General features: G+C 39.0%; 1 protein-coding gene across 3 annotated transcripts in view; it reads left to right on the top strand.

Annotated features, from left to right (window-relative positions):
- Positions 1-16,343, top strand: part of hcn4 (hyperpolarization activated cyclic nucleotide-gated potassium channel 4) — a 79,047-nt gene that overhangs the window by 14,456 nt on the left and 48,248 nt on the right. For all 3 annotated transcript variants that reach the window (XM_074666295.1, XM_074666296.1, XM_074666294.1), the window contains one exon: positions 11,291-11,714. In XM_074666295.1, the coding sequence (XP_074522396.1) occupies positions 11,310-11,714 (405 nt within the window). In that variant the 5' untranslated portion in view covers positions 11,291-11,309. The remainder of the gene's footprint in view (positions 1-11,290; positions 11,715-16,343) is intronic.

The following is a 16,343-nucleotide window of genomic DNA, read 5'->3' as shown; positions in this document are numbered from 1 at the left end:
ACTAATTTTAACAATGCAGCAAGGGTCCAAACAGAAACACTCACGTCATGAGGCAGCCTAGCACACCATTGTTTTTTGCCCTGGAAAACAAAATAGTATGCAAACATTTTCTTGCACCCTGTGAAGGTTCAGATCAACTCAGAAATTTCATTTTGTGATATCAAACTGAGAATGGGTTTAAACTGCTGGAAAACAAATTATGCTCAATGCAAAGTTTGCATATTATAGTTTCCAGTTCATTTGAATTGGCCTCCATATTCACATTGCATCCCCAAATCTGTCTACTTGTCCTCTCACAGATTCTACTATATCTAGCATGGGCTGACCTTTTCAGCCCTGCCTGTGTCCCAGGTGGATTCACACACCCCTTGTCTCTCTGAGATTGGATTGCTTTTTCCTATCAGCTTAGAAAGGAAATGGCCATGATGTCAAACTGGCACAGATATACAGCTCCAGGAAGTAGAAACATTATTAGGAACACCATATTAAAAAAAAAAACACTTAAGAATTAATGCAAAATACTCTCCCTGAAAATTCAGCTCAAACTTCCAAAAGGTATGAAGCCAATTAACAGAATGTGCAAGAAAGACAATTATCAGTTGCAGCTACAGGTGACCTGGGTGCAGGTAGATGGTGTCATGTGGCTGCAACATTTTCCCTCCCCTGTCTCTCACCTTTAATTTCTAGAAACTTAAGACCAAACACAAGCTTGCATTTTCCCTGCTCCCTCTTTTTTTTTTTTTTAATTATTTTGCCAAAGCTGTATTTTGACGTCTTCATAAGATTATAGTCATATACGAAATTCACCAAATATACATACATTTTAATAAACTGTACAAATCAAACTTACTTTCCAGACCCCCCAGAATAACAATAATACAATAAAATAAAAAAAAAATTAAGAAAATAAATTTAACAAAATTAAAATAAATACAATTAAATGAAATAAAGTTACACAATATAAGTATAACAATAATATGGAAATTTGATAAAATAATCTATCTTGAACAGGAGATCGTTAGTATTATTGTTATTTTAATCATTTTAAATTATTATTTTTTCTCATGAAATTCAGTATGCAAAAAATGTTTGCTTGGGTCATGTTCATAACTCATAACTTGGAGTGTGTTTGTAAAACATTAATTTATAGAACATGTGTTAAAGCATCAGTAAAATCCCATTATCTGCACAAGTGACTCTCATTAATAAATCAAAACTTTTGGAAGTTAAATGTTATTGCACAGTACAATAAAAATTATTTTAATGTGCTACATTAATTTGTGATGACATGAAAGATACATGTTGTTATATTAAGGAAAAAAAGGTTCCTCAGACAAAATGCCCACAATCCACCAGTCATTGTCCTTATTCCAATACTAATTCCCCTCGCTGTGGCTATCAAAGAGGATGGCTTTTCCTTAGAGGACCATGTGTTTACTCTGTAAGAATGTACTGAAGGCTGTAGTGCTTTGGAAACAGCAGGGTTTCACTCAGAGAGGACCAGAGTCCAGTGCGCTGAATAAAGGACTCTGTGTGTGGCTGGTGTGATTCACAGGAAATACTTCCCTGGATCAATGTGTTTGGCCTGGCTCGGCCTCACGCTGGGTGTCTAGAAGACTCCAGACAAATGGCTGGATTATAAAACAAGCAGTGGTGAGAGACAGATTGTCCCCTCCTCTCTGCTACTGAGGAGGGGGGGCTGATTTATCCTCACCATCACCTCACTCAATAACACATCCAACCTGGTTTAGTCTGCACCAAGTAACCCTGTGTTTGAATGAATAGCGAGGTAACAGTAAAGTTGTTGTTTACGACTCCAATCCCTGACCCTGTTTACCATGTACAATAGAGAAATTGTAGAGCTAACAAATAAACAAGACAAATCCTACCTTGTCTGGTTAAACAGTCAGATAAGCCTCCACTTTTGCTTACTCACGCAGACCAGAAAAAACCTGATAAACTGCATCTCCTCTCCAATTTGATTTGATTTCATGCTCCAGGTGTCTTCTTACTGAGGGGTTTCCATCAGACTTAATGCTACATTAATTTAGACTGTATTTACCTCAATTTTTTGTAATGTTGCTCAGATCAAATTTTAAAAACAAATGTGTCCCTAAGACCACCAACAAGATGTCCCCTGTTTTAAACATCTGTGCACGTAGGTCGATATAAGCTGTACAGCCTAATTTCCTCTCACTGTTTCTACATTTTCTCTCCCCTCATTTTCTCTTTTTGTGTCCCCTCTCTCCTCAACTCCTTTTGGCCTGAGATAGTTGTTTTGGAGAGGATAAATAAAATCATTGTCTTAACACATTTATGCTCCATTTGCTGATATACCTGAAGTGGTGTAGGTATTGGCCTGGAGCAAGGGTGTGAGCTGATGGTGCACAGTCAGTGTGATCAGCTCCTGGTATTAAAACTAGAACAGTATCTCAGCACTTCATCTTTGTTCAGAGAAAGCCCACTGCTCCATCTCTCTCTCACTTACCTTCTCCTGTCCCGGGCTGGCAGGTTAGGGGGGGAGGGGTTGTCGTGTTCACTTGGCAGGCCAGTGTTTCCTCTGCTACACTCTGCTACTGGCCGACAGGGGACTCCTTTGACATGACCCTAAGGACCTTGTAGGAGATAACAAGGCATCATGATAAAACACAGATGCAATTAGTGGCAGGATGACAGTCCACTATGTTGGAGTGCAGATACTGGCATATGTAAGTCGGATTAGTGCTCCATGGTGGCCCTGGCTGGAGTGCTTTGTGTCCTCCTCCCTGTGCCTTTAGTGAATACACTGATAACTCACTCCCTCTTTGTTGTTTTTCTCAAAGAAGGCCTATTTATTAACTGAAAGCAGACAACCCATGTGAAGTTGTGTTGCTGTAAGTGTGACGGTGGCAGAAAAAGCCTTTTCAGAAACAGCCCATGAACTTGACAAAATAATAGGAACTCTAAATCATGAGAAATAGGGACAGAAGTGCAGACTTCAGAGCTTTCTATTCTGCAGACTACTTGATTGCATCTAGTCAGATTGCATAAGTGGCTTTGGTGATCAAGGTTCAGTCAGAGCTCTTGAGTGCGTCCTTCTGAGCTATCCAAACGTCAGGGCATGTTTGGTTTGACTTATTTCAGTGAGCAGATCTGGGACGTTTTCTGGAGATTCTGAGACCAATGCTGCAGCATTTAAAGATTTTTTTTCTGATATAGTTCTTCTTTTGGGCACGTGAAAGCTGCCTATTGTGCTGATTTTCAAAGGAGACTCATAATTTCTGTCTCTGTTTCTGATTTATAAAAAGTGCAAGTTATTACACGTCTTTAGATTTAAGACCATTTCAAGCAGAGGTGAACTACTTGATTTAAAATTAAAGCATTTCCCACCATATGTGAAATTGTCATTTTTCACTTCTGCTTTCATTCCAAAAACAACTGATTTAAACACAATAAATGCTGCTTTGTCCTTATTCTCATTAAGGGTTAATCTATAAGTTTTGCGATTCCTCAATCACCTCCAAGGCTTCACACTTGTGCTCTTCAATTTAATGGCTTCATTTAACATTTATCCGTGCCTCCCTTTAAAGGATGAGACCTCTATCTGTCAGAAAAATGTTCTACTGCAGCAGCTTTGACGCTGTGCCTTAAAACATTGTCTTTCTCCTGGCTGAGCTGAATAACAGTCCCAGCCAGAGATTTAAAGGTGACTGAAAAGTTCCAGTCTCCACCATCACCTTGATGTGAATCACAGATCGACTTGTAATCTTATTTATGAATCTCCTTTAAGCTGTGTAAGGTGGACTCTTTTTCTCTTCATTTTGCTTCTCCTCTCTCCTCTGAAGGTATTTAGCAAATCTTTCTGTTTCCTCATCACCTAAGGTCGGGGAGATTTGCCTCCACCTCTGATGAAATCTTCTTCGCCTGAGTTTGATAAAGCAGCGTGCTTCACCTAAATATAGCCACCTGCAACTGCACAGCCCCAGTGTCAGTGAAGTGCTTGCAGTGTGCCTGCGAGCTGTGCTCGGCAAAGACAGTACCGTAATGACAGTTCATTGGAACGGATGACACCAAATTAAGATCAACCTTTTAAACCTGATTTTTTTTCACATCTTGCTGTTTTTCCTTCTGGCTTCTTTGAATACAATGAGTAGTCCTTCTTTGGGCTGTACACAAGATGTTTTCATGTTGTTACTGAAGGAAGTTGTTCTCCAGTTGAGTGTGACTGGCTTTTTCATGGTTTGCTTTCCCTATGGCTAAGTGTAGCCTAGAAAAATGAAGTGCTGTTTTCTCCCCACCAGAAAGTGTTCAGCTCAATTGTCATTTAAGCTCAAAACTCCAAAATGTCAATGACATTGTTTCTCTTTTAGTTACAATTCAGGTTTTACCTGAATTTCAAAACTGGTTGAATAAAATGAGTGTTGTAACAGCTTTTTCCAGCTTTAGCAAAGAGTTATAATTACTTAAAAACAACAACAACAACACTATTTTCTTAATTTTTAATGAAGGTATACAATTAGTGTATAGTGGCCTATTAAGCACTGTACATGGAATAAATAAATCAATACTATTTTTTGTTCTCTCCTTAAGAGGAAGTTTAAAGTTTGAATAAATCAAAATAAAATAAAATCTTGTTACAGTTTAACCCAGTGAAACCATTTTGAAAATATTAGTTGTTTAATTTAACAAACTTGCTTAAGACAGATTCTGTTTAACCCTGTGAAGTCTTACCCATCTCAAAATAGACAGAAAATTGTAATCTTTTTGGAACTGAGATATTTGTCAGCCCTTTCAACAAAATCCAGCAAAAAAATTGCTTTAGCATTTTATTGATGATATGTTTTTTGTTGTTGTTGTTGTTTTGTGTTTTTTTTTTTTTTTTGTATCACATTTGACACATTTGGTAGTTTTGGCAACTTGTTCAGTAAATATGCATTCTTTCGATGCAGAAAACACTTGTTTCAAAAATGAGTAACAGTTTAGATGTTATTCTTTCTGCAGCTTCTTGAAAGTTAGCAATGATTTTTCTGGACAAAAAAAAGTGTGTGGATGATATCATGGGAACAGCCAGTTTGAAAAGGGCCAAAGTGCAACTTTATCTGCCTGATAATCCCCAACTGGATGGAATATACATATATATTTAATTTTTTTAATAACAGGTTTTTAAGGAAGTTTTTGATTTTTTTGGCAGTCAAGTTGACCTCTCTCTCTCAACCTAACCATGCAATTTTAACTGACCAGGTCAAGCCAAACCTTGCTATAGTGGTGACTGCCCACATTGTCACATGAGTAGTTTAAACTGGCTGGTGTACATTGACTGTATCTTAACCTGCAAATCAGCTGAACAAAGAAAAAAGGTAACGAATCAAAAAGCAGTGACATACCAAATTTAAAAATTAAACAGAAACTGATTTGGCATTTGGCTTTGCACAATTTGACAAAAACCATTTCAAACATTTATGGTCAGTCCAAATAATTCTCCTCAATTGTTCCCTCTTGGCCATGTCTGTTGGTACTGCTGGTTTAGGATTTCTTATAACTTGAACTTTAAATTTAAAGTAAGAGTTTTTTTTTTTTTTTTTAAAAAGGACCCTAGAAATGCAGTGAAATCTTGAGAGAGGAAATAGAAGCAAACTGTCTGTATCTCTCTCTTTCTCTGTCTGTCTGTCTGTCTGTCTGTCTGTCTGTCTGTATGCCTCTTACCCACACACACATGCACAACCACAAATAAGCACATTAATTATTCAGAAAGGGAGCTGCATTTTCATGCAAAAGCAGATCAGTTTCAATCATGTAATTAGCCTAAACCACATTAAACAGTGCACACAGTGTTGGCTGGTGCCCTCGTGATAGTGTAGTCTGGGATCACCCACTGTTTGTTTGCTGTTCCCATTCAGTCAGCGTGATACAGAATGAAGACAGGCACAGTAAATGCTGTTAGTTCGTTGTACCTGACATGACAGATGATCTGCTCACTTGCTATGCCATCACTCCCTCAGCATGGCGGCCAGGAGACAGATATCTCTACAGGTAAAATGTAAACAAGTTTGCACATGTATGCAAGCACTGATACAAATGCATACTCCCAGTATGTGGAGGACTATGTATGCCTTGTTCTTATTTTACCTATGCCTCCTTCTTTTATATATGTGTAACTCTGAAAGGTGAATGTGTGTCCATCTCAGGCCGTTTGTGAAATGGACACACACATTGCCTTTCAGGTAGTCTTGCCAGCAAGGTGAGGAGAAAGAGAGAGGCTTATCATGTAGTGAGATGCACTCTGAGGGTGAAAACATGTACCTGCTGTCCCTAGTCACCTCAGCGAGGAGCAGAGTGGGCTGTGGCTCTGGACTTACGGACAACACAATGTCATGGCTCCCTTCATCACTACGCTTTACTCGTTTCTGTCGTTTCTCAGACTTGCGGGGCCTTAATCATTATGTTTCACATATATCTTGGGCACCTACAGTGTGATGCTTTTTACTTTCATTTTCACTTTGGCTCACTGCAATTTCCTCATTGTCTCCCATCCTGTGGTTGGTAATTTACTGCCTTCTAACTCTGGCGTTTGACAGCAATCACATAATTATACCCACATAGACAAGCTCTTATTACTTTTCTAACACAGTTAGTAGTTCTGTCTGTTTGTTGTTTTATCTTGTGTTTTGTTCAATTTATTCACAGACAAATAAACCCTCTGTGTTAGCCTTTCTGTAACAGCAAAATCAAAACTAGTTAAGGCGTCAGTGGACAACTTTTTTAAAACATTAAAAGTACAAGATATTGCTTGCATGAAAACAAAAAAAATCTATTTGTATAAATCAAAATGTTTATCCCTCTTCAGCACCTCACTGTCATAATACTTCTGCAAACCATAGCTGTCTTTATGCTCTCAATTTTAGACCAGCAAATATATATACACTGTGAGCATGTGGTGGTATAATTTGGGGTGCACACAGAGATATGGGATTATTTAGTGCCTTTGAAATTTCTGCCAAACATCCCTCACTCACCATACTGTATTTATAGAACAAAGTTCCTCTATGTCAGAGTCCCAGTGCATAATAAAACACAGTAAATGGATCCCTGCTATGTTTAGGTGGCCTGACCTCCATCAGGAGGCAACCACAAAGTAACCACAAGTGAAAAGAAGAAATCCTGACAGTATACCCTACACATTCACACACACACACACACACACACACACACACACACACACACACACACACACACACACACACACACACACACACACACACAATAATAAAAACTCATGGCAAGATATACAGCAAGGAATGCAGGAATTTTGCAACAATTCTTGCACAGATGTTTCAAGTTTGAAATGTAAGCCCATCTCCTCTTCTTTAACCTTACATCCTTAATGTGTTTCTGTCAATTATTTACGTTTAGACAAAAAAATCAAATAATACAATGAAATAATACAGGAATCAGTGATAAAACAAGTGACAGAAGAAGATGTGTAAAAGTGATAGATACAGTTTTCTGTCCAGTACAAATGTTTATAAATTAAATTAAGGAGCTCTTTTTAAGCACTAGTTATATATATATATATATATATATATATATATATATATATATATATATATATATATATATATATATATATATATATATATATATATGTGTATATATATATATATATATATATATATATATATATATATATATATATATATATATATATATATATATAAAACCCCTGAAGCCTCTGGCTGACACTTGCCACTTACACTGACAGGACAGGGAGGAAAGCCCAGAGAACCCAGGCAGACAGCTCCCATCCTCTGTTCTGTTAGTTTAAGCCTCTGAAGTCTAGAGGGTGCCACAGAGTTCCTCTGGCCAAACAAACTGACAAACTGAAAACCTGTGTTGCTTCAGTCATTTTAAACACATTTGATTTAAACACTGTAGTAAGCGTCAAAACAATGGTTGCAGTTTATTATAGCATTCCTCCCTATGTGATAAGAAAGCTCTTGAACAAATGACTAAGACCATTTGCAGTTCATTTCATGGAGTTACTGAAGAGTCTTGATTGTGTTTTACGTTGCTTTGGACAAAAGCATGTGCTAAATGAAATTGTAGAATTGAAAAAAACTGATTATCTCATTGCATCTTGTCTAGATGCTGTCAAGTGCTGCAAGCACACTTATATCCTATTAGTAATCTGTGCAGCGCATACAAATGCACACAGGCAATCTGGCATTTATAATATCAGAGAACATGGAAATATGAAGAACAAATGTCATTACCTATGGTTGCTTTTCTGCCTTTGAAGTTTGTCTTGTCCTCCTGGGCTTTCACTCTTAACATGAGCAAACACAGTGGTGGCAAGGTCTGTCTAAATATAACTCCACTTGACAACAAGCTGGAACAGTAGATACCCTTTTACTTTGAAGAAATCCAATTACTGTCACTGTTTCCCTCGTGTGTGTGTGTGTGTGTGTGTGTGTGAGTCTGGTGTAATAGGCATGACATCGAGATACGTGTCTGTGTACACTGTATATTATGTATGCATGTGTAAGTGTGGGTTGCATTTGTTAAATGCAATGCAAGCTGAGTACATTTGAGCGTGTGCTACACAGCAACCTTTGTAGTTTTTTCAGTATTTAACGGTAATTGTGTTTTTAAAGTGAGGAAATGTCTGTCCCCGGTTTTATGTTGGAAGTTGTGATACCTCTCCTCACCAAAGGCAACCGTGACAGACAGTAAGATGAAGAGTACAGTGCTGGACATTATTGATGTCCCCTGTCTCCATCATGCATCAGTAATGGAGTTAAGTCATGCTCGAAGGAAAAAAGGAAATATAGCACCGCTTGTTCATCAAAGATAAGCATTTGTTAGGTATGACCAAGTCTCTGCTATTTAAAAAGCAAAATGTTTCTTTTTTTGGCGATGTGGAATTTCAGCTATTGCCTCAGCATTAGTGTAGAAGGTAGATGACGAAAGGTAAAAGGTAGCAGGGTTAAACTGTTTGTTCTGCTTTTTAACAAACATTCCTCATCAGACTTAAAAGAGAAAAGGTTCATTTTAGATCTAACTTCTAATCAATGAAAAGAAAAAGAGTGTATCTATCAAAGCAAATGACTGGGAGCAGAAGACAAAAACACAACACTCAAGAAAATCACATGAGGGTAAAAATGGAAGACACCTGGTGAGTGTCAGGTTATTATTATCTGTATGTTTGTGGCCTGTGAGGCACACACTGTGCCAAAAATAAAACTAAATTCCCCTTTGACCCAGGATTTTCTTTTTTTTCTTTTTTTTTCTTTTTTTTCTTTTTTTTTGGGGGGGGGATGTGTATTTCAACAGTTCTCTGTAAAGCCACAATGTTCTTCTCCTCAGCACACCAAAAATCTGAAGATATCAGCTCCAACAATGAAGTGATGAGCAGTAACTACTGTATTTTAGCTAGATTGTAATAATAATAATAATAATAATAATAATGATAATGATAATAATGATAATTCCTACCCTAGTTCCTGATTTCTCATAAGACTGCTCTTGAAATTGTTTTTTCACAGAGACAGATCTTTGTGGCCTAGTTAAAGGTGGGTGGCTAAATCATCCCAGCTCACTGGAGCAGTGCACAATGCAGAACCCACTTATGGTGGTGCAATCTATGGAGCATCCATGACATATCACTCTTTACACAAAAAGACCCATCTGAAATCAATTACAGAGCCAGGAGAGGGAGCAATTTATAACCAAACTCTCTGGCTCAGAAGATGGCTGAGGTCACAGTAAAACTGGTACTTAACAGTTAACCCTCATTGACCTTTGAGCTGTGATATACAGTCTGAACACAAATAGCTTTCATGTCAGAATGTCTTATGGCATGGTTGGCGGCAACATATGGATAGGATATGATGTAAATAGGTAAATATCAAAATAGACAAAAAAAAACTGTAGACAAACACTGGACAAACACTATACTCTCAGCTATAATTAATTTGACCTTTAAAGAATGAATGTTATTGATCTTTATCTTATTATTATGATTGACAGAAAGTGTAAGCTATAGATGAAATGTCTTTTATAATTTGTGCCACATTTTGATTTGAAAGGCTGTAAAAATGGCAACTTTCTTTGTATACTGGCATGTGTTTTGAAATGCAGCTCACAGTACAAGAGACGTGCATTATTTATTAGGTAATTATTTTTCTGAAAGACTTTTCTAACACAACAAACAAACAAACAATGTTCACCATAAAGTAGACAGAACACTAATCCTAGACCAGGGGTCTGCAGCCTTTACTTTCCCAGGAGCCGTTTGACCTCACTTCATCTGGATTAAAATCACTCCAGAGCCACAAAATCTACTGTCTTCACAATAACGACTGTAAAGTGTATGAAATCCTATATACAGTTCAAATCTAGTGTATAATTATTGATACAAGTTTAGATGTATTTTTTTTTTAATTTATAAAATTGTACAGGTAATGTATTAGTTTTTATTTTTTTAATAAATTTGCAAATATTTATTTAAAAAATGAAGTTTTTAAAATTTGCCAAAATTATTGATTTAAAAGAATGCAAAAATTAAACAAGAAATTTGATACAATTGCAAAAATAAAAAAAAAATCAATTATTTAAAAAGAATTCGAAATTTCAGAAAGTTGCAAAAAATTAAAGGAATTTTAAATTTTCTGAAAGTTGCAAAAAAAAATTAAAGGAAATCTTAAACAATTTTAAAAAATGTTGAATTGGTAAAAAATTTAAATTGTTTAAATTTCAAAACTTCAAACATTTCAAGAAAAAAAAGAATCTCTGTTTGTTTTTTTTGTCTTGTCATACACCAAGCATGTACATTAAGCCTGCATGTTGTCAGTTAAATGAATCTATCTACACAGAATTAAAATCAGTATTTTCTTCCAGAGTTCTCTTTTTGTAGATTTAGCTTTTTTTGCCAGGGCTGTAAAGCTTCAGGTTAGCCACAGGTGCATGGAAAGTTGGTGGGCTGTTGATTTTGTAGGAGGTGAAGTGGAGCGGTGGCAGGTTTTATTGACAGATGTGATGGTTATTTAGTTCAACAAAAAGTTGACACAAGATTTTATTTAGTGTCAGTATCTTTAACCATCAGTACCCTCCGTAAGAAAAATACACATTCTTTATTTCAATGATATTTTTGTAAAGCTACAAGTAGCCACTCCAAAGGAGCTACAGAGCAGCATGAGGCTCTAGAGCCACATGACGCTCTTGAGCCACAGGTTGCAGACCCTTGTTCTAGACTATAAGAAAGATTCTTGATATGCTCTGACTTAAAAATTCTTTCTCTGTCTCTCTCCTTAAGGTTTTACTGGGACTTGACCATGCTGCTGCTGATGGTGGGCAACCTCATCATCATCCCCGTTGGCATCACATTCTTCAAAGACGAGCACACACCTCCTTGGATCGTGTTTAATGTGGTCTCTGACACCTTTTTCCTCATGGACCTGGTTCTCAACTTCAGGACAGGCATCGTCAAGGAGGACAACACAGAGATCATCCTGGACCCGCAACAGATCAAGATCAAGTACTTGCGTAGTTGGTTTGTGGTGGACTTCATCTCTTCCATCCCTGTGGACTACATCTTCCTCATCGTGGAGACGCGCATCGACTCAGATTTCTACAAGACAGCGCGAGCTTTGCGGATTGTGCGCTTCACAAAAATTCTCAGCTTACTGCGATTGCTGCGTCTCTCCAGGCTCATTCGCTACATCCACCAATGGGAAGAGGTAAGGGACGTCACTGTTCTGACTGCATGGGCATAGTTTTTCTTAATGGTTGAATTTAGGTTGTCCTGGCAAACTGAAATCTTGTAATGTAAACAAATGAATTCACTCAGAGAGAAAAAATCAAACATACAAAGACAGAAAAAAACATGAAAATCCCACAGAGTGACAATCATACAATTGTGTTATTTGTTTAATCTAGTCAAACACATAGGGCTCTAATTACGTAGACCAGGCGCAAGCGCAGACGCACCTGCCCTGCGCCAGCCTTCCCCGCGCGGACAGGGCGTGACTGGCGCACTTTGCAAGTTTCTTGCAGTGCAAAGAGAGGCGCAGTCAAGGCTCAGAGGAGCGCAGAGGTGTGCATCCATGCCTACCTCCGCGAAAGTGGCAGAGAGGGAGGAGAAAAGCCGTGAGTGGGTTTAACACAGCCGAGGGCTGTTTTCACCAATCAAATGAGCCCCTCTCCTTGCCTTCAAATGCCCTGCGGCCGAGGCGCAGCGTCTGATTGGTCTGAATGATCCCCAGCACCGCGGAAACAGTGCACTGGAAAGACCCAGCAGCAGAGACGGTCAGAGCCGCTGTCCCTGCAGCAGGAGAATGGACAGCAGGGCGCATCGGAGGACACGAAGCGCGTCACCTTGTGGGCCAGCCTCCGGGACATATGTCATCTGTTCCTTTGTCATTGATAGGAGTACAAAATTAAGAGGCAACTACACAGCTGGCTTATCCATTTAGAATACTTTTGATCCACCTGCACTCCTGGTTTGTCATCGCCAAATAGCAGAACCTTTGGTGATATACTGTATACCCCCCCTAGTCTTGGCCTCATCCTCCTTACAATAATGTACTCCATCTTTTTAGATCACGTTAAAAATAAAGACTAAAACAGAGAAATATGGGAAATCACGGGTAAATCCAAAGTGACATACATTTATTTTGTCTCTTTTTTTTCTTCGTCTTTTCTCTCCCTCTTTTCTTTGAATTAAATGAAATGAGAGAAGCCAGATATATACTCAGTATCAGATGTTAAGGCTGTTTATTGTTTAATTGTAAGATGTGCATCAAACTTCCAGCTGCCATCAGGTTCACTTTCCGTTATGACAAACAGCTTTAATCTGACATCAGATGTGACAGAACAAATGTATATGCTGGTTCAGACGGTTATATTACATCGTGATTGCTGTGATTGTTTATTGCATAAAATGTGCCTGACACTCTGGAAACCTGCCTCTGAGGCTTTGATGAGATGTGCGCACATGTGCGCCTGTCACCAAATTACAGCTGCAGAGGGTGCACTCCGCTTTGCGCCGAGAACAGACCAGGTTGGAGCTGGCGAGCTTTCAGCGCACTTTTTGGCACAAAATTGTCACTGCCCCAACATGAATCTGCTGACATCTCCCCCTGGTGCGCCGTCAACTCCCCCTGGCGCAGTCACACCCATCTCTGCGCAGACGGTCTACCAAATTGTCAAATTGGCAGCGCAGGGCGGTGCACCACACGAAATTGACACTGCCCAGGGTGCGCCAGGCTTGCGCCCCCTGCGCTGAGCCATGAAATTAGAGCCCATAGGGATAAACCAGTTACAGATGGGAATACTTCAGGTATGTTTCCAGAGCTCTCTACATTCTCTTTCCCCCTGGTGGGAAAAACATGGATAGGTACTGCTTCTGATTACATCCACTCTTGAAAGGTGTGAAGAGGCTCTTTTGCTCTAACCCAGTCACCAATAAGTTGATGAAGCCAGGCTGTTGATTAGCATTTCTCTCTGTTTGCCTATCCAGTAAGCAGTAGGGCGACAGAGCCCAGAGAGGCATTGCTGCAGTACGAGCATGATTGTAATTGCAGCAATAATTAGAAAAATTTCTTATTCCTCTGGCTGGAAGCATCTTGTTGATTTAGCCTCAGAGGTAAAAAAAAAAAAAAGGTGCAAATCATCAAGGTCTCAGCATGGAGTCGACAAGCCGACACTTGAGGAAACATGGGACAGACTGCTTTCGACGGTCAGTCACAAAGGAAGAGGAAAAACTGCATTATCAAACAAATACAAGCTTCTTTTGGGAACTACCTTTTGGAGTGCCTTCTAACAAACTGCTAAATTATTTCAAGTACCCCCATCCTCTAAAAATATCCTGGGCTGTTCATGCTCTTGTGTCTGGTTTTAGGAGTACTTTCAATCAGTGAGCAGCATGATACTACAGCTGCTCAATTGCATTGAACAATTTTGATGTCATGGATTAAAGCAATATTTTACTGCTACTAGCCTGCAGTCGACCTTCAGGCTCAGACATAAAGGAGGTGAGTGTTAGTTCCGCTTTGTGTCGGGCGGTTCACGCCTCCGCGTTGTCCATTCATTTCTGATAATGGACACCTTGTCTGGCATTATCCTTTTCATGATGACTTCTGAACCTTAGTACCTTTTGCTGTGTTTTTTATTTTTTTATTTTTTTGTACACATTATTGAATATCTAAAGATGCTATGAGGAGATTTTTTTTGTAATTGCACTCCCTCGCCACTTTCTGGTCTTGAGTCTCACACACTGTCATAAATTACTTTTAGTGAGGCGTGTGTTTGTGTTGGAATTAAATGGAGATCTGATCAAAACAAATTTTCTTTGTTTTTTGTTTGTCAAGACAACTTTCTACTGGATGCGCTGAAGTAAGGTATTTATCAGTACAGTTATGTAGTGCTACAGTTTGAAACGTGACATCAAGCAATCGCCATAGTAGTGACATCCTCAGTGTGACAACCATAGGCTGTATATGGAGTGGACAGCATGGCTCCACCATTTACCATCGTACAATTTTGAAGTCAAAATTGCCCCATCACAGGCGCAGCCATTGGTAGCAGTTGTTCAACCAAAGTCTGCTCAGTAAGACTGTGAGGGATTCTGGGAGAATCTGAGTGGAGCCGGGTGACAAAAATATATATATTTTTTTCTTTTGAGAGTCTAATCACTTCTTGACTCTACCTCCCGACATATTTTACAATCCCCGAAAAAAAAATACACAAGAACAGCAGCTGTTAATCATCGTTAAATGTGACGCAAGACCTTGTTTTTAACCTTTTATAACGACTGAAAACAAAACTTTCAGAAAACAGGGGAGTTGAATATGAGGCAGCCAAATAATATCTTCAAATCACCACAACAATCGGCGTGAGAAACTTTTCTATGCAGTGTAATAATTTTTCTAAGTTTGACCAAAGCCCATCTGGAATGACTGGAGAGCTGGATTTTTGACCTATACTGCACCCAGTCACCAGGGGGAGCAGTTTTTGTGGCAACTTCACTTCGAGCCAAGCAAGATGACGCCCATTTTTTTTACAGTCTATGGTGACAACAAGTAAACATTGTCAGTTGGTATGTAGTTAAGTAGTGCAGCTGACAGACCGGTGTTGCACTCTAAGACATGTCCGTAATGTGTAACGTCAGTAAATCCTGGTTGGCTATGTCCTGCCAGTCATCTACCAAGCAGTGCTAACGTAACCTCACTCTTTATCTTATTTATAGACTCTCAAGTCTGAACAGACCACTGCAGAATAATTGCTGCATGTGGGTTGGAATGAACATTATCACAAACAGATTAGCCCCTGTGTTAGCCTTTAGCACTCTTCCGTTAAGCTTTCTTCTGTCCTTTTTCTGTCTGACAGTTTGGCTTCTGTGTCCACCAGTGCTACAAAATTCATCGCAGAAATTGTTTTTAGCAGAGAAAAACACAGATCTCTGTGTTTTATCTCTTCTCACTTCTAAACTTTGTCAGTCGGAGTAGGGTTGTCATAGAGACCTAGACGCGCTGTAAATCAATCCAGTCCTGGTCGACCCGATCAGGAAGCAAAGAAGTAATTTAATTTTTTTTTTTAAAAGAACCTGTAGACCTGTAGAAAGAACCTGTGGAAATTTTAAGAAAATTAGTCACTATCAACAAATTTAACTGGTTATATGCCTCTATTTGTGCCACTGGTTTGTGTCTTTAAATGTATGAATAGCATAACAGCTGATATGGTTTTTGTTGTTTTGTACTAGATAGAAGCAGACTTCATTGAACAATAAAATCTGAGTTTTTTTAAAACAGTCTGCTGTGTTAACATTGAATGGACAGGTGGAAAGGCTGAACAGCGAGCTGATTGCCAATCAAACCACAGTGTCCCCAGACCTGCCCACAGGCGTTCTGAAAAGTTTTCATTTTTCGAATATTCAGCTGGCACTCTGTGTAAAACAGTGTATATAAGTGTGCTGACATTAATCATGCAGGGCCTCTGTGATGCCATTTCAAAGAGAGGAAAAGTTCAAATGAAATCACTTGGGGGGACTCCCTCTGCCACCCTGTGCCTCCATGCACGTCTGCTGCTGTAAGTTGAAGTCCAAAATGAAGGCAGAGATACAAGCGTAGAGGCCGGCTTTCATTTGAATAGAGCGGACACGCTGACAATGTGCTGTCTCCTGTTCAGCTTGTGCAATATGGCAGCAAAGGAGAGACACCAGGGAGGAGGTAAATGATTGAAGGATATTTAAAAAAAAGAAAGAAAGAAAACCAAAATGATCTGCTTCTCAAAACCCCCAAAACAATAGGACAAAGACAGAGGACACTGCAATTTACATGTTTTATGCCTGCGTGGGTGAGCTGTGTGAA

The sequence above is a fragment of the Halichoeres trimaculatus genome, unplaced genomic scaffold, assembly GCF_033239565.1.
Source record: "Halichoeres trimaculatus isolate MK-OKI-2021-1 unplaced genomic scaffold, fHalTri1.1 fHalTri1_scaffold_3, whole genome shotgun sequence".
Lineage (NCBI taxonomy): Eukaryota > Metazoa > Chordata > Actinopteri > Labriformes > Labridae > Halichoeres > Halichoeres trimaculatus.
The sequence above is the reverse complement of the archived record's forward strand: the minus strand, read 5'-3'. Positions and strand labels throughout refer to the sequence as shown.